At 38.3% G+C, this 25,291-nt stretch overlaps 1 protein-coding gene across 3 annotated transcripts in view; it reads left to right on the plus strand.

Annotated features, from left to right (window-relative positions):
- The window catches only part of RTTN (rotatin), a 120,389-nt gene that overhangs the window by 55,777 nt on the left and 39,321 nt on the right, over positions 1 to 25,291 (plus strand). For 2 of the 3 annotated variants that reach the window (XM_065932312.1, XM_065932313.1), the window contains exons 28-34: positions 156 to 375; positions 7,829 to 7,957; positions 8,420 to 8,530; positions 10,433 to 10,591; positions 11,762 to 11,833; positions 23,536 to 23,725; positions 25,179 to 25,270. In XM_065932312.1, the coding sequence (XP_065788384.1) occupies positions 156 to 375; positions 7,829 to 7,957; positions 8,420 to 8,530; positions 10,433 to 10,591; positions 11,762 to 11,833; positions 23,536 to 23,725; positions 25,179 to 25,270 (973 nt within the window). The remainder of the gene's footprint in view (positions 1 to 155; positions 376 to 7,828; positions 7,958 to 8,419; positions 8,531 to 10,432; positions 10,592 to 11,761; positions 11,834 to 23,535; positions 23,726 to 25,178; positions 25,271 to 25,291) is intronic. The other variant, XM_065932314.1, reaches the window with a different exon arrangement.

Genomic DNA, 25,291 nt, shown 5'->3' on the forward strand with positions numbered 1-25,291 from the left:
CTTGTTTTAAGAGGGAATATTTAGTGCCATTTCCACTAGTTCCTACTTTTATGATACAGTGAATTGTTAGTAACCCTCTACCACCAGTAAGAAAGCCCATTAAACCCATTACATTTGTTCTGTGGTTGATTTTTTTCCCTCCTTCATGTACACAGAAAATGCTTGGAGCTTTTTTACGTTTTCCAAACACAGCTGGCCCTGAAACTACTCCAGTGTCTGCGAGTCACGGACGCTCCTCACTTCTATGGCCTGCCGTCCCTTGAGAGGACATTGCGGGGGATGGCCCACCTCACGGCATGTCTGGGGTGGAGCGCACACTCTCCTCTCACAAAGCCACTCGACATTTGCGGGAAGTACTTGTCAGGTCTCCTCGAAGTAAGTAAAAATAGCCACTGACTGTAAACAGCAGTAATACAACCCTAGATCAAAGCTGTTCACTGTTTATTGATCACTCAGTGTGTGCCAGGCGCAGTATGAAGCGCATTGTGAGTGCTGCTGTATTTAATGTCGATTATTACTGTTTATGTTGTTGGTCAGTCTCGGTTGTGTCCGACTCTCTGCGACCCCATAAGGTGCAGCATGCCAAGCTCCCCTGACCTTCACTGTCTCCTGGAGTATTGTTTATGACTCATCATGGTTAAATGTTTTAATGATTTTTATTAGCAAATGTGTAACTAAGGTTACTTTTATGAATAAACTCATTTTTAAGAAAAGTAAGGCTTACACTTAATTAAGCCCCTTTATTTGGGTAACTTGTTTATATGTGTCTATTAACCCTTTTGTAAATCATACTTCAGATGATACTATCTAGGATTTGTTTCCAAAAGTACATCTTACTTTTTTTTTTAAATTTCAAAATTTTAAACACTCCCAGCTGTCCTATAAAATTTAATGTGACTATAATGTAAAATTTATTAGTCACTTTAGTGAACTATTTTTTTGAGTAATTATAAATACTGAAAAGGAGCAAAGTATCAGTATATTAATTAGTTATTTCATATTCATGGAGTGGGAAACAGCAACCCATTCCGGTATTCTAGCCTGAAAAATTCCATGGACAGAGGAGCCTGGTGGGCTACAGTCATCAGGTCACGGAGAGTTGGACATGACTAAGCATACATACACACACGCACAAACACACACATCTCGTATTTAAAGGTGTCTTTGGTCAGAAATATATGCAATTCTGGAACAAATATATTAAGTAAATACTTACCATGTTTTTTAAAAAGTCAACTCCTCCAATGCTTTTAATGTAATTCAGTCTACAAGTATTCATTGGAAGGACTGATGCTGAAGCTGAAACTCCAATACTTTGGCTGCCTGTTGCGAAGAACTAACTCTTTTGAAAATATCCTGATGCTGGGAAAGATTGAGGGCAGGAGGAGAGGGGATGACAGAGGATGAGATGGTTGGATGGCATCACTGATTCAATGGATATGAATTTGACTAAACTCCGGGAGTTGGTGATGGACGGGGAGGCCTGGCGTGCTGCGGTTCATGGGGTCGCAAGGAGTCGGACATGATTGAGCGACTGAACTAAACTGACTTACAAGTATCTAATTTATAGCTTTATTTATAATGCAATGTATAAATACTCCTTTATCAACCTTTTGGAACACATCGCCTCTATGAGGTGATTCTGTCAGTTACAAATCAGGAATATGTGAGGACCTGCTACAGCAGTAACTGAAGAAATATTTTCCTGTTTATTTTTAGAAACCATCAGAAGTGCTTTTTGTTTGTAAAAGCTGTGTAAGAGGAGAGACTTCAGATCACATCTGTGTTTCAAACACCCAAATTAAAATGAGCTTTCTATGTTATTGAAGAACAAAAAGATTTAGTTCTAGCTAAAAAGTCAAGGCAAAAAGAAAATAATATCACTCTAAGCTCAGTTGTATTTGGGGTAGTGAAAAATCAGCACAGCTAAGGAACAGACAAAAAGTATGATCCTAGTTTTATGAAAACCTTATTAACAAAGCTTTGGAATAAACACAGGAATGCATTTTATCTTCATGTCAGTATAACATCTTGGGAAGAAAATCTTTATATTAAATGACAGGACAGTAATACATATTTAATCTTATTTGCGTTCTTCTGCTTACTTCAGTAGCTAAACAAGTTTCTTTTTTTTTTTTTTTTTTTTACTACTGACTATGATCCTTCCATAGTTTACTGTCATCCACACAGTCAAAGGCCTTGGCATAGTCAATAAAGCAGAAATAGAACTCTCTTGCTTTTTCGATGATCCAGCGGATGTTGGTGATTTGATCTCTGGTTCCTCTGCCTTTTCTAAAACCATCTTGAACATCTGGAAGTTCACGGTTCACGTATTGCTGAAGCCTGGCTTGGAGAATTTTGCGCATTACTTTGCTAGCGTGTGAGATGAGTGCAGTTGTGCAGTAGTTTGAGCATTCTTTGGCATTGCCTTTCTTTGGGATTGAAATGGAAACTGACCTTTTTCAGTCCTGTGGCCACTGCTGAGTTTTCCAAATTTGCTGGCATATTGAATGCAGCACTTTCACAGCATCATCTTTCAGGATTTGAAATAGCTCAACTGGAATTCCATCACATCCACTAGCTTTGTTCATAGTGATGCTTCCTAAGGCCCACTTGACTTCACATTCCAGGATGTCTGGCTCTAGGTGAGTGTGAGTGATCACACCATTGTGATTATCTGGGCTGTGAAGATCTTTTTTGTACAGTTCTTCTGTGTATTCTTGCCACCTCTTCTTAATACCTTTTACTTCTGTTAGGTCCCTACCATTCTGTCCTTTATTGACCCGTCTTTGCATGAAATGTTCCCTTGGTATCGCTAATCTTTTAGAAGAGATCTCTAGTCTTTCCCATTCTGTTGTTTTCCTCTATTTCTTTGCATGGATCGCTGAGGAAGGCTTTATCTCTCCTTGCTATTTTTTGGAACTCTGCATTCAAGTGGGTATATCTTTCCTTTTCCTTTGCTTTTCACTTCTCTTCTTTTCACAGCTATTTGTAAGGCCTCCTCAGACAGCCCTTTTGCTTTTTTGCATTTCTTTTCCAGGGGTATGGTCTGATCTCTATCTCCTGTACAGTGTCACGAACCTCAGGCCATAGTTCATCAGGCACACTGCCTATCAGATCTAGTCCCTTAAATCTATTTTTCACTTCCACTGTATAATCATAAGGGATTTGATTTAGGTCATACCTCAATGATCTAGTCGTTTTCCGTACTTTCTTCAGTTTAAGTGTGAATTTGGCAGTAGGGAGTTCATGATCTGAGGCACAGTCAGCTCCCAGTCTTGTTTTTGCTGACTGTGTAGAGCTTATCCATCTTTGGCTGCAAAGAATATAATCAATCTGATTTCGGTGTTGACTATTTGGTGATGTTCATGTGTAGAGTCTTCTCTTGTGTTGTTGGAAGAGGGTGTTTGCTATGACCAGTGCGTTCCCTTGGCAAAACTCTATTAGCCTTTAACCTGCTTCATTCCGTACTCCAAGGCCAAATATGCCTGTTACTCCAGCTGTTTCTTGACTTCCTACCTTTGCATTCCAGTCCCCTGTAATGAAAAGGACATCTTTTTTGCGTGTTATTTCTAAAAGGTCTTGTAGGTCTTCATAGAACTGTTCAACTTCAGCTTCTTCAGCGTTACTGGTTGGGGCGTAGACTTGGATTATCGTGATAGTGAATGGTTTGCTTTGGAAATGAACAGAGATCATTCTGTCATTTTTGAGATTGCATCTAAGTACCGCATTTTGGACTCTTTTGTTGACCATGATGGCTACTCCATTTCTTCTAAGGGATTCCTGCCCACAATAGTAGATATAATGGTCATCTGAGTTAAATTCACCCATTCCAGTCCATCTTAGTTCGCTGATTCCTAGAATGTCGACATTCACTCTTGCCATCTCCTGTTTGACCATTTCCAATTTGCTTTGATTCTTGGGCCTAACATTCCAGGTTCCTATGCAATATTGCTCTTTACAGCATCGGACCTTGCTTCTATCACCAGTCACATTCACAACTGGGTATTTTTTTTGCTTTGGCTCCATCCCTTCTTTCATATGCAGGTCAGGAAGCAACAGTTAGAACTGGACATGGAACAACAGACTGGTTCCAAATAGGAAAAGGAGTACGTCAAGGCTGTATATTGTCACCCTGCTTATTTAACTTATATGCAGAGTACATCATGAGAAACGCTGAGCTGCAAGAAGCACAAGCTGGAATCAAGATTGTTGGGAGAAATATCAATAACCTCACTTATGCAGATGACACCACCCTTATGGCAGAAAGTGAAGAGGAACTAAAAAGCCTCTTGATGAAAGTGAAAGAGGAGAGTGAAAAAGTTGGCTTAAAGCTCAACATCCAGAAAACTAAGATCATGGCATCTGGTCCCATCACTTCATGGGAAACAGATGGGGAAACCATGGAAACAGTGTCAGACTTTATTTTGGGGGGCTCCAAAATCACTGCAGATAGTGATTGCAGCCATGAAATTAAAATTTTCCTTGGAAGGAAAATTATGACCAACCTAGACAGCGTATTAAAAAGCAGAGACATTACTTTGCCAACAAAGGTCCATCTAGTCAAGGCTATGGTTTTTCCAGTGGTCATGTATGGATATGAGAGTTGGACTGTGAAGAAAGCTGAGCGCCGAAGAATTGATGCTTTTGAACTGTGGTGTTGGAAAAGACTCTTGAGAGTCCCTTGGACTGTAAGGAGATCTAGCCAGTCCATTGTAAAGGAGATCAATCCTGGGTTTTCATTGGAAGGACTGATGCTGAGGCTGAAACTCCAGTACTTTGACCACCTGATGCGAAGAGCTGACTCATTGGAAAAGACCCTGATGCTGGGAGGGATTGGGGGCAGGAGAAGGGGATGACAGAGGATGAGATGGCTGGATGGCATCACCGACTCGATGGACATGAGTTTGAGTAAACTCCAGGAGTTTGTGATGGACAGGGAGGCCTGGCATGCTGCGATTCATGGGGTCGCAAAGAGTCAGAGATGACTGAGCAACTGAACTGAACTGAAAAATAGTTAGCATTCTTTTTTTTTTTTTTTCATATGGTAATGTAAGTTTCTATGTTACTCTTTCCATACATCTTACTCTGTCCTCCCCTCTCCCCACGTCCATAGGTCTATTCTTTGTTTGTTTCTCCACTGGTGCCCTATAGATAAATTGTTCTGTACCGTTTTTCTAGATTCCATGTATATGTGTTAGAATACAATACTTAGCTTTCTCTTTCTCACTTACTTCACTCAATATAATAGACTCTGGGTTCATCCACCTCATTAGAACTGACTCAAATGCGTTCCTTTTTAATGGTGAGTGATATTCCAGTGTATATGTACCACAACTTCTTTATCCATTCATCTGTTGATGGACATCTAGATAGCTTCCATGTTCTAGCTATTGTAAATAGTGCTGCAATGAAGTGGGATACATGTATCTTTTTCACTTTTGGTTTCCTCAGGGCATTTGCCTAGGAGTAGGATTGCTGGGTCATATGGTGATTTTATTCCTAGTTTTTTAAGGAATCTCCATATTGTCTTCCATGGTGGCTGTATCAGTTTACATTCCCACCAACAGTGCAAGAGCGGTCCCTTTTCTCCACTCCCTCTCCAACATTTATTGTTTGTTGACTTTTTGATGATGACCATTCTGACTGGTGTGAGGTGCTGTCTCATTGTAGTTTTGATTTGCATTTCTCTAATAATGAGCGATGTTAAACATCTTTTCATGTGTTTGTTAGCCGTCTGTATGTCTTCTATGGAGAAATGTCTGTTTGGGTCTTTTTCCCACTTTTTCATTGTTGTTGTTTGTTTTTCTGGTATTGAGTTGTATGAGCTCTTATGTATTTTGGAAATTAATCCTTTGTCCAGTTGTTTCATTTGCTATTATTTTCTCCCATTCTGAGGGTTGTCTTTTCACCTTGCTTATAGTTTCCTTTGCTGTGCAAAAGCTTTTAAGTTTAATCAGGTCCCACTTGTTTACTTTTGTGTTTATTTTCATTACTCTAGGAGGTGGGTCATAGAGAATCTTGCTTTGATTTATGTCATCAAGTGTTCTGCTTATGTTTTTCTCTGTGAGCTTTATAGTTTCTGGTCTTAGATTTAGGTCTTTAATCCATTTTGAGTTTATCTTTGTATATGGTGTTAGGAAGTGTTCTAATTTCGTTCTTTTACATGTAGCTGTCCAGTTTTCCCAGCACCATTTATTGAACAGGCTGTCTTTGCCCCATTGTATATTCTTGCCTCCTTTGTCAAAAATAAGATACTCATAAGTGCATGGGTTTATTTCTGGGCTTTCTATCTTTTCCATTGGTTTATATTTCTGTTTTGTGCCAGTACTACAGTCTTGATGACTGTAGCTTTGTAATATAATCTGAAGTCAGGAAAGTTGATTCCTCCAGATCCGTTCTTTCTCAAGACTGCTTTGACTATTTGGGGTTTTTTGTATTTCCGTATGAATTGTGAAATTCTTTCATTTTAGCATTCTTTTTTAAATTAAAATTTTGTGAATTGTGTAGTGATCTTTTGTCACTTTGAATTTTTTGTTGTTTGCTTGAATTGAAAGCTGTGAGGATTGTTATTCAGTGTCAGTAATTGTTTATTGAACCCCTGTGTGTGGGACATTATATGATGTACATAGACATATTTCAGAGGAATCTGTAACATATTTTCAAGGATTTTCTAAATCAGATGGAAGGACTTTTTCCTCAAATGGCTGTCCCCTAACTCCCTATGTTCATTCTGGTTCAGCTTCTCAGATAAGGGTCTGTTGTTGTTCAGTTGCTAAATCATGTCCAGCTCTTTGTAACTCCAGGGCCTGCAGCCCGCCAGGCTCCTCTGTCTTCCACTGTCTCCTGAAGTTTGTTCAGAGTCATGTCCATTGAGTTGGTGATGCCATCCAACCATCTCATCCTCTGTTGTCCCCTTCTCCTTTTGCTTCAATCTTTCCCAGTATCAGGGTCTTTTCCAATGAGTCGGCTCTTCGCCTCAGGTGGCCAAAGTATTGGAGTGTCATCATCAGTCCTTCCAATGAATATTTAGGACTGATTTCCTTTAGGCTTGACTGGGTTGATCTCCTTGCAGTCCAAGGGACTCTCAAGAGTCTTCTCCAGAACCATAGTTCCAAAGCATCAATTCTTCAGTGCTCAGCTTTCTTTATAGTCCAACTCTCACATCAGTACATAACTACTGGAAAAACCATAGCTTTGACTATACAGACCTTTGCCCAGAAAAGGGCAGATAGCTTTAAATAAGAAACATTTCTTTTGTTGTTATTGGTGGAAATATGTTAAATCCCTCAGATATGTGGGAGATGAAAAGCTGACAGCCAATGATTTAAACAACTAATATATATTTAGATATGGAACAGAAATCTAAGATGGCTTATGAATGGAGAAACTGTCTGTTTACATTTGAACCATAATTCTAGAAACCTAGCCTAACTCTGGTGGTTAGTAAGAGTTCTGTATAGCTAGCATTGTCTAAGTATACTTTTCAACAAGATATTTATAAACTGAACTCTTACTTCAAAAGGATATTATAATATTTGAAATGTTATAAGCATATTTTAAATCACAGAATCTCCTAGGTGTATACTACACATGCTTTGTTAGAATTTTGAAGAAAAAAAAGTTTGTATGAAGAATGTTTACTTGTGATGCAATACATATAATGAAATTTTACCTTCTGAACCATTTTTAAGTGTATAAACTGAGAATCTGCCAATGTATGAATACTTTACGTGGTTAGGGTCCAGCTCAGATGAGTCAGTAGAAAGGTATGCATTTAGCCTCGAAGAGTAAAGCTGCCCCTGAATTGTGTGCGTTTGCTCTTCAGGTCATCACATCCTTCTACGTGGAGCGCGGAGGAAATGCGATGTCCTTCATGGGAAAAGGGGTCACAAAGAGCACCGTTCTCTGCCTGCTGCACTTGTCGCACGAGATGATGGCCCAGGCCCAGAGCTCGGTGAGCGCACTCGCAGCCGCCTGTCCTCCCACGGTTGCCAGGAAGGGAGTGTGCTGTGTCTGATGTTTCAGGCCTGTCTGTTTACTCGAGAAATGTCTTTTCATGTCTCCTTTTTAGGAGACAAAAATGGTTTTTAACTAAGCAGTTTCTTAGAAGCTGTATTTTATACAAATCTGAATTTTGCTTTTTTATTTTACTTGAAATCTACATGCACTGTAGAACTGCATTTTTGTCTAAATTACTGGGAAAATAGCAGTTCTGAAGAAAAAAGGGACATGTGTAACTTCTTAAGGAGGAGCTGAGATTTTTGTTTGCCGTATGTTGGCTAAATAATGAATTAAAGCCAAGTCTTTAGTATAAAATTTTTACTTTGTTTTGCTTTTTAAAATTCAGATATTTTAAACTCTGTTTTTTTCCTTAGAAACTTACCTGGTGTGTTTCTGTTCCCTTTTTCCATTCTAGGACTGGATGTCACTTTGGTTCTTGCCTTTGGGGAGTCAGAGTGAAGACCATGCTCCCACTCAGCAGGGATTGGCTTGGCTGATTCCATTGTGGGTTGACCGAGACCCAGAGGTCAGTGTGAAGGAGAATCGAGTCTATTATGTGTGGATTAGAGAACAGATGAAGCAAAAAGCCACATGTATATACATGTTCATATTTTCTAAATGAGATTATTTTAGTGACTAGACCTTAAGCTGTATTTACCTATCTTGAGCAGGTTGGGCTGCATAATAAAACACCATAGACTGGTTGGCTTGATCAAAGATACTTATTTTCTCACACGTCTGGAGGTGGGAAGTTGGAGATCTAGGTGCCCACCCACATGGTCAGGCCTGGCAAGGACTCTTTCTGGCTTTCATGTGGCTCCCTTTTCACTTCATGCTTATAGGACCTTTTCTCTCTTCCCCTTCTTACAAGGCCACCAGTTCTGTCAGATTAGGACCCAGTCCTCATGGCCTCATTTAACCTTAGTCATCCCCTGAAAAGCCCTATCCTTAGATACTCTGGGAGTTAGGGCTTCCACATATGAAATTTGGGGGTACATAATTCAGTTCATGGCACCCCCATATTCAGCCAAATTCAGAGTGCAGATTAAAAATAGAAAGAGGAAGTATTATAAAATCTATCAGTCAGATTTATAAAGAACAGTGAAAAAATTATTGGAGAAGTCCAGCCATTTTTGAACAGTTTAGAGGAATAGTGGCCAAGTGACATTCGAGTATCATTTAATAGAATTATAACACTACACTGCAGTGTTTTATATTAATGAGTTTTCCTGTTTGGCCATTTGTCTACTGATCTTATTTTTTTAAACCACTTTATTGAGGTATGGTTGCCATACAAAATTCTCTACATATTTGATGTGTGCAATTTCATGAATTTGGAGATAAAAACACACCCGTGAAATATACCTCACCAAAATCAATGCCATAAACCAGTCCTCCACCTCCAAAAGTTTCATTTTGTCTTCTTTGCTGTTTTTGTGATTAGAATACTTACCGTAAGATCTACCTCTTAGCAAATTTTTGAGTATATATTAATGTCCTGTGCTTACTTACTCAGTCTTGTCTGACTGTGTGTGACCCCGTGGACTGTAGCACGCCAGCTCTTCTGTCCATGAGGACTCTCCAGGCAAGAATACTGGAGTGGGTTGCCATGCCCTCCTCCAGGGGATCTTTCCAACCCGGGAATCACACCCAGGTCTCCCGCACTGCAGGGAGGCTCTTTACCACTCGAGCCATCAGGGAAGCCCGTAATATTAAAGATATATAGTGTTAACAGCTAGAAGTACATTCTTTAGCCACATTGAACTTGGGCTTGTTTCTTCGCTGTGTTATGACTGCATTGCTTTTTGTTACCCTGTGGTTATCACAGGGAAGCTCTATTTTGTAATCAGAATTTGGAAGTTCACCAGAATACATAGCTAGAGCCGCAGGAGTACTGGGGCAAACATATTATATCTTATCCATCTTACTTGAAACATTTTTCTTTTAAAATAATTTTGGAAAAAATACTAAATGCGTTATAAAAAGATAATTCAGTTATTTCTTTTTGAAAAGAAATTTCAAAGAAATTTAAACTGTTTATTTGAAAGAAACACTGAAAAATTAAGGAAGGTGGAACAAAATAATAGTATCCTCTTAAAAATGGGAAATAAACAAGAATCATGTTCATAAAAGATATGTAAGTACTGTATGCTTTCTCTCGAAAAAGGCTTTTACACTGTGGGTTTTTTTAGTCTTCTTATTTATACCTGGTTTTGACTTTTTGTGATATTTGCTTTTATTATTTATATTAGGTATAGAAGTTTTATTCATCCATAGATTTATAGGACAGTATTCTTTGTGTCTTATAATTTAGGATTTGCCAAGACAATGTCATAAGAATATGGTATTTTCTTTACCAGAGAAATTAAGAATTCATGTTATGAAATCAGGTTTTTTTATTTCACAACATTTTCTCTAATTTGACCAGGTGAGGTTCACTTCATTGGGATTAGGATCAGCACTAACCACCCTTGAAACTGGCTGTGTGGCCTTGGCAAACAGTTGTCAAAACATTTCTGGTGGGCTCTGGGGAACAGTGGTGAACATTCTTCTGGACCAGTCGGAATGCAGCATGGTGCGCCGGGAGGTAGGCTTGTCTGTGTAGTTCTTCCTTCTTGTTTCCCTTGGAAATCTGTTGTGAATGTTCTTGTAAACCATACTCCCTGTTCACTGCGGTGGACTGACTGCTGACCTTTGTCTCTTCTGCTTACAGAAAACCCAAATGACATGAGAGCAGAATGGTATTGATTCACAGTAAAAGCTGGATTCCTTTGCTCTGAAAGATCGAAGCAGAATTGAGTCTGTTTTAATACGGACTCTTCTACTTTATTATACGTTAAAAAGTAGTTCACAGGAAAAAAATTATCTCAGTATTCAAGTTTATAAAGCTTTACTTAAGATAAGGAGCTGTAAAAATACTCATAGCATGTAAAGAGGAAAAGTCAATGCTATTTTAATTCTCTCCAGACAGTTTGTGATTTTCTTTACTGCTGCTTTTATCAGAGATGATTGACACAGACCATTTTAGAAACAGTAATCTGATAGTGCTTAGAGACTTGTAAAGAAAATATATGCTCCCAGGCCCACCATTAGCCATTTTCCAGTTCCAAAATCCAAAGGCTGTAGTTTTCTTGTTAACTTGTTTCTTGATAGTAATGCTTAAACGTATAGCTTCTTCTTGATTTACCAACTGTTAATATTTATCTGTTGGCCTCCAGTGAAGAGTGTTGAAAATTTCCCTCCCTCCGATCCCCTGTTACTCTGGATGTTCTCCTTTTATAACATAATCTTTCACTGAATAGGTAATCAGTGTTCATATTAGTGTGATTATTTAACTTGGCTGTCTTCAGGACCTAGGTCAAGTTGGATTTTTGTAGTTTGTGTTTCTAATTTGCCATTTCTTAGTGAGAGGAACTTGTATGAGATAGGTAGAAAGAGAGGAGGAGAGAGGTGTGTGCATATGATCTGAAAGAGAGTAATAGAAACAGGAAATATATTTCTTAAATGCTGCCCGAATAGTTTATGTTTTACATATCATTTTTTGGAAAGACAACATTCTGATATAGGAAAAAATATCTTTCCTGATGAAGTAGTTTCTCCCACTATTATGGCAGTTGGGGAGTTCTCACGATGATCTCTTAGCATGTTCAGCTGACCAGGGATATGCTTTTTTTTGTTATTAAATTATAGTATATTGGTTATTTCAGACATGACAACAAGATGGCAGTATTGACATTTTTTTTCCCTTTAATTTCAGGCTGCATTTATTTTTCAGAATCTCCTTGTAATTCCAATGCCTTCAGTAATTATAAAGGATTATACTTGGCAGGTAGGTGCCTTTAAACAGTTATCAGCCTTCTAGATCTTTGAAATTAATTGATGATAGAGTTTCAGCATATATATTTTTATATTTGTATATATTTCCTTAGTGATGAAACTTCGTACAAGCCAACAGGATCCCTTAAAAGAGAATATAGAGATCTTTTTATGCTTGATCATATTTACCAGTTTCGATGGTGTTAAAAATAATTTTAAGCAGAAATAATAATCATTAGCATGGAGTTTACTGTGTTCTAGGCACTCTTCTAGAAGCATTATAAATATCAACTTGTATAATGGTTTGAGTTGCAAACCATTATTCTCCTCATTTTGTAGAATAAGAAAATTTAGCACAAAGAGTTTAAGTCGTTTGCCGTACATCACACCCTTTTGCTTTCAGTTCAGCCAGTTTCTCTTTCCCACTGACTATATTGTTTCTCTGATAATAAGCAGATTTGTTTGTAGTTAAATACACATTGATCTTAGCATCTTCTTTTCTGGGTTAGTACACAGTGTCATAACGTAACCTTTCTTTGGTTTCTGTTGGATTAATTTTCTGTTTCATGTTCTAAATGTTAAGTCAGTAAATAGTTTTAGCCGACTTTTTATAGCCTGCTGCTTTTTAGATGTTTGGAAGATAGAAAAGTGCTCTCTGTGGGGAGATGGGACATCCTCTCTGCCCTGGGCCTTATCCACATGTCCTCCTCCCATATATGTGTGTATGCATCACATTGTGGCATCTCACACCCCAGGGTCTTGGATAAGATCTCAGATTCCTTTTTCAGTTTTCATTAGAATACATCTTCAGGGGAGTCACTGAATCTAGGTGAGGTGTATTGAGGGCAGCTTTATGGGCATTCAGGTGGTTGTTAAGGCCTGGATCTCCTTTAACTCTTGGAAAATTCATTTTTCCAGACTTTACAAACCTCGTAACGCTGCCAATTATTGAAAATCCCAGGCAGCTTTTGCCCTGGCTCCTCTTGTTTGTTTAACAGACCTTCTGATAATGGTTGTTATTTATAGTCCATGTTGTAGTAAACCCATAAGAGAAAAACTAGAAAAGAATATATAGGATTAATATTTATATTAATAGTGCAGTGATTTTAATGCCTTTTATCCGGTAACCAGTTTTAAAAATGTGTTGTTTTTGGCTCAAATGCATAGAATCTCTACTCTCATTGTTAACCTAGTGACACTTTTATACTATAACCTTATTGATGTTCTGCCAGTGAATTTTTTAAAAAATAATTGAAATAAATGCAAAGGCAAGCATAAGAAGTTTTCTTGGTTCTGTTAAATAGAACAGACCCGTGTTCTGTATTATAAGATAGAACCATGTGTAGAAGTTCACATTTTTTTTTCCTAATTAGTTAAATAGTCTGCAGTTCCTTTCTGATGCTGCTGATGTGCTCACTGCAGCTTTGTGGTTCTGCTATGCTCCGGTTCTTCATCACAGAACTAGTTTTCTATTAAAAAGTTGAAAACAGTGGTTTACATATTCTTTCAGTCTTCTGCTTTGCCTGTGTTGGCTAGAATCAAAGATATTTTGGGAGCTACTCTAAAATAGTACTTGATGATGAAACTTCTACTAGTCTTAAGCAAAATTAGAAAAGTAAGCCTAATTTTCGGGGGGGGGGGGCATTTTTAATGTATGCTCACTTCCTTCCTGTCTTTTTTTTTTTTATCTGTTTTGGTTATTAGTTTTTGTTTTTAAGAGTCCTCAGTTGGCAGTATAAGTAGTTGGTAATCTAGCATTTGTCCCCCAGTTGTAATAAGTCTGTGCTGTGCTAAGTCGCTTCAGTCAAGTCTGACTCTCTGCGACTCCATGGACTGTAGCCCTCCAGGCTCCTCTGCCCTTGGGATTCTTCAGGCAAGAATACTGGAGTGGGTTGCCATGGCCTCCTGCAGGGGTATTTGTCCCTCAGTTTTTAAAAGTTTACTGGTGCTTTAAATCTCAACGTGGAAACAACTGCTCTAGTAAGGGAGAATGATGATCTTACATGTAGACAATGGAATTTTATAATCTCCAAGAAGCGTGACCTCCACCGTTTCACTGCAGCCAAGAAGGAAGATGCTCCTTTTTCAGTGCTTTAAAATTACAACTGTCTTTGGTAGAATGATGAATAATAATCTTATTCAACAAGATGTTTCATTTACTTGTCTTGATGTGTATTTTGAAGTGTTATGGGGGGATGTAGCAGGAAGTAGCACTAATATCTAGATGCTCATGGTTTCCAATAAGGGGTCACTGCTTCGGTGCCCTCTCAGTGGACGTACCTAGACTGTCTGCATGTGTTCATGTCTGTTGTATAGAGATGGCCGCCTCATTTATAGTTGTAGTATGTACTGTTTTCATATTTAATGGGAGAATTATCAGTGCATATTTTCATTTTCTACTGTGTTCATCATAAATCATTATGGGTATTGATTTCACAAAACAGTAAATGCTTGGTGTCAGAGAAACAATTTCATTTTAACTGAATTCTTAACATATAGTTAGGAATTTCTTATGTAATTAAGGTCATTTTTTTCAATTTATACGTTACATTATAGCATTTTACAAGTTTATATACAGCAAAATAATTCCTTTTTCTTCTTGAAAACCTTCTTATATGTTATTTTGCTTTGCTTTAGTTCCTTTTGAGTCATAGCTAGTGGGTATGTTAGTACCATGACATATTGAAGTAAGAGGTTTAATTTTAGTCGTATCCTTAAAGAGAAGAGTTAAGGAGAAACTCATCTTAATGTAATTCTACCTTTAACTTGTAATTCTACCTTTAACTCTTACTTCATCTTCCTGGATAGTAAGTTTTTTTTCTTTTTTTCTTTGGCTTTTATTTATTTATTTATTTTTCCATTTATTTTTAAGAGTTGGAGGCTGATTACTTTACAGTATTGTAGTGGTTTTTGCCATACATTGACATGAATCAGCCATGGATTTACATGTATTCCCCATCCCGATCCCCCCTCCCACCTCCCTCTCTACCCGATCCCTCTGGGTCTTCCCAGTGCACCAGCCCCAAGCACTTGTCTCATGCATCCAACCTGGACAGGGGATCTGTTTCACCCTCAATAATATGCATGTTTCGATTCTGTTCTCTCACAATATCCCACCCTCGCCTTCTCCCACAGAGTCCAAAAGTCTGTTCTGTACATCTGTGTCTCTTTCTCTGTTTTGCATATGGGGTTATCGTTACCGTCTTTCTAAATTCCATATACATGCGTTAGTATACTGTATTGGTCTTTATCTTTCTGGCTTACTTCATTCTGTATAATGGGCTCCAGTTTCATCCATCTCATTAGAACTGATTCAAATGAATTCTTTTTCATGGCTGAGTAATATTCCATGGTGTATATGTACCACAGCTTTCTTATCCATTCGTCTCCTGATGGGTATCTAGGTTGCTTCCATGTCCTGGCTATTATAAACAGTGCTGTGATGAACATTGGGGTGCACGTGTCTCTTTCAGATCTGGTTTCCTCAGTGTGTATGCCCAGAAGTGGGATTGCTGGGTCATATGGCAGTTCTATTTCCAGTTTCTTAAGAAATCTCCACACTGTTCTCCATAGTGTCTGTACTAGTTTGCATTCCCACCAACAGTGTAAGAGGGTTCCCTTTTCTCCACACCCTCTCCAGCATTTATTGCTTGTAGACTTTTGGATAGCAGCCATCCTGACTGGCGTGTAATGGTGCCTCGTTGTGGTTTTGATTTGCATTTCTCTGATAATGAGTGATGTTGAGCATCTTTTCATGTGTTTGTTAGCCATCTGTATGTCTTCTTTGGAGAAATGTCTGTTTAGATCTTTGGCCCATTTTTTGATTGGGTCATTTATTTTTCTGGAATTGAGCTGCAGGAGTTGCTTGTATATTTTTGAGATTAATCCTTTGTTGCTTCGTTTGCTATTATTTTCTCTCAATCTGAGGGCTGTCTTTTCACCTTGCTTATAGTTTCCTTTGTTGTGCAAAAGCTTTTAAGTTTCATTAGGTCCCATTTGTTTATTTTTGCTTTTATTTCCAATCTTCTGGGAGATGGGTCATAGAGGATCTTGCTGTGATTTATGCTGGAGAGTGTTTTGCCTATGTTCTCCTCTAGGAGTTTTATAGTTTCTGGTCACATTTGGATCTTTAATCCATTTTGAGTTTATTTTTTTGTGCGGTGTTAGAGTGTTCTAGTTTCATTCTTTTACAGGTGATTGACCAGTTTTCCCAGCACCACTTGTTAAAGAGGTTGTCTTTTTTCCATTGTATATTCTTGCCTCCTTTGTTGAAGATAAGGTGTCCATAGGTTCGTGGATTTATTTCTGGGCTTTCTGTTCTGTTCTATTGATCTATATTTCTGTCTTTGTGCCAGTACCATACTGTCTTGATGACTGTGGCTTTGTAGTAGAGCCTGAAGTCAGGCAGGTTGATTCCTCCAGTTCCATTCTTCTTTCTCAAGATTACTTTGGCTATTCGAGGCTTTTTGTATTTCCATACAAATTGTGAAATTGATCTAGTTTTGTGAGAAATACCGTTGGTAGCTTGATAGGGATTGCATTGAGTCTATAGATTGCTTTGGGTAGTATAGCCATTTTGACAATATTGATTCTTCCAGTCCATGAACACTATATGTTTCTCTATCTGTTTGTGTCCTCTTTGATTTCTTTCATCAGTGTTTTATAGTTTTCTATGTATAGGTCTTTTGTTTCTTTAGGTAGATACACTCCTCTAAGTATTTTATTCTTTTTGTTGCAATGGTGAATGTGTTGTTTCCTTCATTTCTCTTTCTGTTTTCTCACTGTTAGTGTATAGGAATGCAAGGGATTTCTGTGTGTTAATTTTATATCCTGCAACTTTACTATATTCGTTGGTTAACTCTAGTAATTTTCTGGTAGAGTCTTCAGGGTTTTATATTTAGAGGATCATGTCATCTGCAAACAGTGAGAGTTTCACTTCTTCTTTTCCTATCTGGATTCCGTTTACTTCTTTTTCTGCTCTGATTGCTGTGGCCAAAACTTCCAACACTATGTTGAATAGTAGTGGTGAGAGTGGGCACCCTTGTCTTGTTCCTGATTTCAGGGGAAATGCTTTCAATTTTTCACCATTGAGGGTATTGCTTGCTGTGGGTTTGTCATATATAGCTTTTATTATGTTGCGGTATGTTCCTTCTATTCCTGCTTTCTGGAGAGTTTTAATCATAAATGGATGTTGAATTTTGTCAAAGGCTTTTTCTGCATCTATTGAGATAATCATATGGTTTTTATCTTTCAGTTTGCTAATGTGGTGTATTACATTGATTGATTTGCAGGTATTAAAGAATCCTTGCATTCCTGGGATAAAGCCTACTTGGTCGTGATGTATGATTTTTTTAATATGTTGTTGGATATGTTTTCTAGAATTTTGTTAAGGATTTTTGCATCTATGTTCATCAGTGATATTGACCTGTAGTTTTCTTTTTTTGTGTCATCTTTGTCTGGTTTTGGAATTAGGGTGGTGGTGGCCTCATAGAATGTGTCTGGAAGTTTACCTTCTTCTGCAATTTTCTGGAAGAGTTTGAGTAAGATAGGTGTTAGCTCTTCTCTAAATTTTTGGTAGAATTCAGTTGTGAAGCCATCTGGTCCTGGGCTTTTGTTTGCTGGAAGATTTCTGATTACAGTTTAGATTTCCTTGCTTGTGATGGGTCTGTTAAGATCTTCTGTTTCTTCCTGGTTCAGTTTTGGAAGGTTATACTTTTCTAAGAATTTGTCCATTTCTTCCAAATTGTCCATTTTATTGGCATAGAACTGCTGGTAGTAGTCTCTTATGATCCTTTGTATTTCAGTGTTGTCTGTTGTGATCTCTCCATTTTCATTTCTAATTTTTTTAACTTGGTTCTTCTGCCTTTGTTTCTTAATGAGTCTTGCTAACAGTTTGTCAATTTTGTTTATTTTTTCAAAAAACCAGCTTTTAGCTTTGTTGATTTTTGCTATGGTCTCTTTTGTTTCTTTTGCCTTTATTTCTGCCCTAATTTTAAAGATTTCTTTCCTTCTGCTAACCCTGGGGTTCTTCATTTCTTCCTTCTCTAGTTGCTTTAGGTGTAGAGTTAGGTTATTTATTTCACTTTTTTCTTGTTTCTTGAGGTAAGCCTGTAATGCTATGAACCTTCCCCTTAGCACTGCTTTTACAGTGTCCCATAGGTTTTGGGTTGTTGTGTTTTCATTTTCTTTTGTTTCTATGCATATTTTGATTTCTTTTTTGATTTCTTCTATGATTTGTTCATTATTCAAGAAGCATGTTATTTAGTCTCCATATGTTTGAATTTTTAATAATTTTTTTCCTGTAATTGAGATCTAATCTTACTGCATTGTGGTCAGAAAAGACGACTGGAATGATTTCAGTTTTTTTGAATTTACCAAGGCTAGATTTATGGCCCAGGATGTGATCTATTCTGGAGAAGGGTCCGTGTGCATTTGAGAAAAAGGTGAAATTGATTGTTTTGGGGTGAAATGTCCTATAGATATCATTAGGTCTACCTGGTCCATTGTGTCATTTAAAGTTTCTGTTTCCTTGTTAATTTTCTGTTTAGTTGATCTATCCATAGTTGTGAGTGGAGTATTAAAGTCTCCCACTATTATTGTGTTACTGTTAATTTCCTCTTTCCTACTCGTTAGCGTTTGCCTTACATATTGCGGTGCTCCTATGTTGGGTGCATATACATTTATAACTGTTATATCTTCTTCTTGGATTGATCCTTTGATCATTATGTAGTGTTCTTCTTTGTCTCTTTTCACAGCCTTTATTTTAAAGTCTATTTTATCTGATATGAGTATTGCAACTTCTGCTTTCTTTTGGTCTCCTTTTGCGTGAAATATTTTTTTCCAGCCCTTCACTTTTAGTCTGTAGGTGTCCCTTGTTTTGAGGTGGGTCTCTTGTAGACAGCATATATAGGGGTCTTGTTTTTTTATCCATTCAGCCAGTCTTTGTCTTTTGGTTGGGCATTCAACCCATTTACATTTAAGGTAATTATTGATAGGTATGGTCCTGTTGCCATTTACTTTCTTGTTTTGGGTTCACATTTATACAACCTTTCTGTGTTTCCTGTCTAGAGAAGATCCTTTAGCATTTGTTGAAGAGCTGGTTTGGTGGTGCTGAATTCTCTCAGCTTTTGAATTCTCCTTCATATCTGAATGAGATCCTTGCTGGCTATAGTAATATAGGTTGTAGATTATTCTTTTTCATTACTTTAAGTATGTCCTGCCATTCCTTTCTGGCCTGAAGGGTTTCTACTGATAGATCAGCTGTTATCCTTATGGGGATCCCTTTGTGTGTTATTTGTTGTTTCTCCCTTGCTGCTTTTAATATTTGTTCTTTGTGTTTGATCTTTGTTAATTTGATTAATATGTGTCTTTGGGGTTCTTCGCCTTGGGTTTATCCTGTTTGGGACTCTCTGGGTTTCTTGGACCTGTGTAACTATTTCCTTCCCAATTTTAGGGAAGTTTTCAGCTATTATCTCCTTGAGTATTTTCTCATGGCCTTTCTTTTTGTCTTCTTCTTCTGGGACTCCTATGATTTGAATGTTGGGGCGTTTCACATTGTCCCAGAGGTCCCTGAGGGTTGTCCTCATTTCTTTTGAATCTTTTTTCCTGTCTGCTTCTTTTATTTCCACCATTTTATCTTCACTTATCCTATCTTCTGTCTCTGTTATTCTACTGTTGGTTCCCTCCAGAGTGTTTTAGATCTCATTTATTGCATTATTCATTTTTAATTGACTCTTTTTTATTTCTTCTAGGTCCTTGTTAAGCATTTCGTGCATCTTCTCAATCCTTGTCTCCAGGCTATTTATCTGTAACTCCATTTTGTTTTCAAGATTTTGGATCATTTTTGTTATCATTATTCTAAATTCTTTTTCAGGTAGATTCCCTATCTCCTCCTCTTTTGTTTGACTTGGTGGACATTTTTCATGTTCCTTTACCTGTTGGGTATTTCTCTGCCTTTTCATCTTGTTTAGATTGCTGTGTCTGGAGTGGGCTTTCTATATTCTGGAGGTCTGTGATTCCTTTTTATTGTAGAGGTTTCTCCCAGTGGGTGGGGTTGGACGATTGGCTTGTCAAGGTTTCCTGGTTAGGGAAGCTTGTGTCGGTGTTCTGGTGTGTGGAACTTGATTTCTTCTCTCTGGAGTGCAATGGAGTGCCCAGTGATGAGTTTTGAGATGTGTCTATGTGTTAGGTGTGACCTTGGGCAGCCTGTATGTTGATGTTCAGGTCTATGTTCCTGCGTTGCTGGAGAATTTGCGTGGTATGTCTTGCTCTGGAACTTATTGGCTCTTGGGTGGTGGTTGGTTTCAGTGTAGGTTTGGAGGCTTTTGGATGATCTCTTATTACTTAATGTTCCCTGTAGTCAGGAGTTCTCTGGTGTTCTCAGGTTTTGGGCTTAAGTCTCCTGCCTCTGGATTTCAGTTTTATTCTTCCAGTAGTCTCAAGACCTCTCCAACTATACAGCACTGATAATAAAACTTCTCCATTAATGGTGAAAAGATTCTCCCCCATTAGGGACACCCAGAGAGGTTCACAGAGTTACGTGAAGAAGAGGAGAGGGAGGAGGGAGATAGAGATGAGCAGGAGGAGAAAAAGGGGGACTCAAGAGGAGAGAGACAGATCTACGCAGTTCTCTGTTCCCAAAGTGTTCTCTGTAGCCCAGACACCCACAGAGATTCACAGAATTGGATTGGGAAGAGAAGAGGGAGGGAGGAAATAGAGGTGATCTGAGGGAGAAAACGAAGTGTCAAAAGTGGGAGAGAGTAATCAATGCACTCCTGAGTAAAAATGGGTACTGAATATTGGATTCTTAAATGTCCAAAATTGATATCAAATACTGAAAAACAAAGAGTAAAAATCTAGAGTAGAGGTTAGACTCTTAAAAATACAATATTAAAAACAAAAACAAAAAGACAAAAAATTTTAGAAATATATATGAAGTTCAGTTTAAAAATAGGGCCTCTTCCTTTTTTTTTTTTTTCTTTGCAGGGTTATAGTGAAATGAAAATGAAAATTAAGGAGTAATAGAGGAGTCAGAGTGGACTTTAAAAGAAAAAAAGAGAAAAAAAATAAAAAAAGAAAAATTTTTTCTAATAAAAAATAGTAAAAATATATGAAAATGAAAAAGAAAGTTAAAGAGTAATGGAGCAGTAATAGGGAATTTTAAAAGAAAAGAGAAAAAATAAAATAGAAAAATATATATATATTTTTTTAATTAAAAAAAAAGGTGAAAATATATCTAGGAATTTCTCTGGAACTGTTGCAATCAGTATGGATTCAGTTCAGTTTCAGATAGCTCTTCATTCCAGCTTACACTTCTTGGTATCTATAGGCCCCTTCCGGTATAGTTGGTGTTATCTACAGGGATTTTAATCTGTTGCACCGGTCCCTTCTAAAGTGGTTTCCTTTGTTTACTTGGCTTCTGTTTGCCGGTCTCTTCAGTGTCTTATTTCCGCCCTGACACAGGCGGGCGGAGGTGGTCTCTTGTTCAGGTTCGCTGGTTCAGTCGTGCTGCGGGGACGGAGGGGCGCTGCAGACAAATGTCACTGGCGTGTGTGGGGAGCACTCGCAGTGTTCCGGCCACACTGGGTTTGCCCCCGCTCACGGGTGTGTGCCCTCCCCGTCTACACTGCTCAGGCTCCTGGCTGCTCTATAGGAAGCGGGCCCTGCATTGCGTGCGGTTCCAGTTTTCCGGTATTCCACAAAAACGCTGACTGGATTGGGCCTGCGTTTTGTGCCTTCCCCGCCGGAGCAGCTCAGGCAGCCAGGAGCCTGACGGGCGCACTCTCCCCGGGTGCAGCGCGCCTTCTCCCCTCCGTGGGCCCAGCCTCAGTTTCCGCGCACGCGAGTGGGGTGCGTGCACCTTGTGTCTATTCTTGGGAGCTGGCCTCCAGCCACGACCCTCCCGGCAGATGTCAACCATCCAGAATCTCAGGAAACTGGTTAGAAACTGGGAGCCTGTTTGCAGTTTGGTAGGGGATACCGTCTCTGGGGCCGAGTTTGCCCCTTTCCCCTCCCCCCTGCCTCCTGCCCCTGGCGGGGAATGAGCCAGTCCGCAGCCAGCTAGCTCTTCCCTGGGATCGCTCAGTTCTTCCTTTGTTCTGCAAACGGGCCGGCAGTGTGTTAATTTTCTCTCTCTTGCTATCCCACAGTTTAAGTTGCTATCTCACGTTAGCTCCCTCGGATTGCCCTCAGGGCCTTCAGGCCAGGTCCTTACTCTAAGCAATGCCGCCGGCTCCTCTCCGTTCCGCCCCCACTTGCTGGTGGCGGATGCGGACATCTGGGGTACTTTTCTGCTGGGAGTTGCTTTTAGGCATGTAATCTGTGGGTTTTATTTATTTTTCCTCCCAGTTAGGTTGTCCTCCGAGATTCGAAAACTTACCCCAGACCCTCAGGTGAGAGGGTTTCCTGGTGTTTGGAAACTTCCTCTATTTCGACTCTCTTCCCGGACGGGTCTCAGTCCCTAGGTCTTTTGTCTCTCTTTTTATCTTTTATATTTTGTCCTACCTCCTTTCGAAGATGATGGGCTGCTTTTCTGGGCGCCTGATGTCTTCTGCTCGTGGTCAGAAGTTGTTTTGTGAAGTTTGCTCAGATGTTCTTTCGATGAATTTGTAGGGGAGAAAGTGGTCTCCCCATACTATTCCTCTGCCATCTTGGCTCCTCCTGGATAGTAAGTTTTAAACGTTTATCTTACCTTGGTGATCAGGGGGCATGAGAAGTGGGGCATATATGCAAATTTCATAGTTAATGCTATATTTGCAGACCTTTCCTGTTGGCACTTAGCTTTTTATTTTTTGTTTTTATTTCTGTCTCTCTTATGTTCTGTTTTAAAAGTCTGAACTATATTATCATTTTCAGAAAAATAGAAATAGCTATGAAACTCAATTCAGTTCAGTTCAGTTGCTCAGTCGTGTCCGACTGTTTGCGACCCCATAGACTGCAGCGTGCCAGGCCTCCCTTTCCACCTAGTGATGTGATAATTTGCATACTTTAAACTGATCCTTGGCATACTTTTCACTGATTGCTTGGTTTTTGCCATTTTGATATTCCAGGAAACGTCATGAGTGGCACCTCAAAAAATTATTTGGAAAAAAGAGTGCAAAGAGATTAAAACTATGCAATGGTAGATTCTTCTCAGCCTTCTGCTGGAAAATGTATATGTGTGTGTTTGTGCATATGCATGTGTTTGTGTTAGCGTGCACACATGTGAAATGCCCTTGGAAGAAGGGTTCATTCAGTGGAAAATAAAGTGACAAACAGATTTTACTGTGGATATTAATGAGCATTTTCACTTTATCTAGCTTACTGATAGGCACAAAAATTATTTTGAATAAAATAACTTGGATCACTTTGTTTCAGATATTTTAATACAAATCATTTCATTATTTTGTGTGGGTTGCAACATACTACTTTTACTGTATTTGTGGCTGAGGTGCATAATTACTTGACTAAAGCTGTACCATTTCATAGAAGCGTTTTAATCTAAGTGACCCCTCAAGAAAGACTAGATCAGCTTTCTGCCTTTAGTGGATTTTTTGACAGCAGAGAGCTGGATTAACTTCCCAGGTCACGGTCAGGCTGGTGTACCTGTGGAAGGACAGAGAGAAGTGAAGGAGTGTGGTAACATTTGTTTCCTTAAGGGGACTGTGGGGAGACAGTGGGTCTTTTTGACGAAATTATGTAGTGAATTCCTGTCTCTCTCTCCCTCTTTTCCTATAGGGCCCATGTGTCCATGATGAGGACTCTGGCCTGTCTCTCATAGGAAAACCTGCCCTCCAGGCTCTTTTATACCACTGCCATTTTTATGAACATTTGAATCATATGGTAAAACATTGTTACCTGGGACGGCATGCATTTGATTTCAATTGTTCAGCTCCTAGTGGACCTTCTGAAGGCAATGATTTAAATGGTAAGGGTATTATGTTTATATTTTTAATAAAATATATTTCTTAAATTGTTTAAAACCTTTGTGTTGGTTACAAAATGTTTGAAAAGCAATGAAAAATACACAGGAAAGCATTCATATCTAGTTCTACTACCCAGAGGTTGCCAGCGTTGCATTTAGGATGTATATTTTCCTCTAGCCTTCTTTTCCTGTATAGCTTTTGTTTGTTTTATATAATTGTGTTCATATCTTATGTACATTTTTGTATTTCCTCCTTTCACTAAACATTGCCTAAGCATTTTTCTGTGTTATAAATTCTTCATGAAAACCATTTTTGACATCTTATTAATGTTTCATAAGTTATTTCATGCCCTTCAGTAAAATTTTATAGTTTTTTCCTCTATGTCTTAAATTTTTTTTTGGAAGGCTCTTTTCAGGCAATCAACAATGAGACTTTTCCTACTAAATTTTCTAATTTGTTTTGCTAGTATTTTGAAAACCTGTTTTGGCATATTACTCATTTATCAAAATATTTGCTGAAATCTTTTAATTTCTATTTGTTTGTAGATTCTCTTGGATTTACTAAGTATAAGATCTTAGTGCCTATAAATAATTGTGTCTCATAAAAAGAAATAGCAATTTAATAATAATAAATAATTTAATAATGATAAAATAGTTTTAAATATAAATAGTAAAAATTTTAAAAATTTAAATTTTAAAATAATGTTAAAAAACCTTGACATAATTTCCCACAGAAAAGTTTTAAGAGTAGAACAAGGAATTCCCAGATATTAACATTTTACTGTATTTGCCCTCCCATGTGTATGTATGTACATGTAAGAAAAATTTATTTATTTATATGCATATATATATTTTTTCTGAGCCATTTAGGAGTAAATTGTAAACATGAAATTTCTTTATCCTGAAATACTTAAGTGTACGTTTCTAACTCACTTTTCTGCTCACTTCTTGGAGGAATTAAGAAGAGAATGACATTTGATGAAGTTTCTGAACATTCTAAACAAATGTCCCTGTGGCAAGCTACCCCTTTAATTGTTTGGATTTTCTGTACTGGTGTCACTGGATGCATGGCCCTGGAACCAGCAGCATTGACATCTGCTCCCATCTTGTTAGAAATGCAAATTTATGCCCCCCCCCCCCACCTTGATTTGCGGAAAGGAATCACTGGGAATAGGACTCAGGAAACCTCTCTATTAAGCTCTCTTTGATTTTTCTACACTTTGAAGTTTGGGAACTGGTGCTCTCCATAAATTATGTTAGATTAAGCTATAAAGCATAGTAAACTAATTGCTATTTTTTAATGAAACATGCTGTATATATTAATTACGGATGATAAAAATTAGGTATAAATACTCTTTTCTTTAGTTCTGGACTGGTTTCATGTAAGGACTACTCTTCCTGTTAATTGTTAAGATGCCCAGAGATTGTTTATATTACAGTTTTCCTGTTATCACAGGTTTAGATGACTCGTTCAAGTTCTGGAGGGCTCCATCTCGAATGTCCAGTCAAGATCGAGATCCAAGCTCTCTCTCTACGTCGGAAACAATGGTACTTCCAAAGAACGCAGAA

The sequence above is a fragment of the Muntiacus reevesi genome, chromosome 4 (genome assembly GCF_963930625.1).
Source record: "Muntiacus reevesi chromosome 4, mMunRee1.1, whole genome shotgun sequence".
Classification (NCBI taxonomy): Eukaryota; Metazoa; Chordata; class Mammalia; order Artiodactyla; family Cervidae; genus Muntiacus; species Muntiacus reevesi.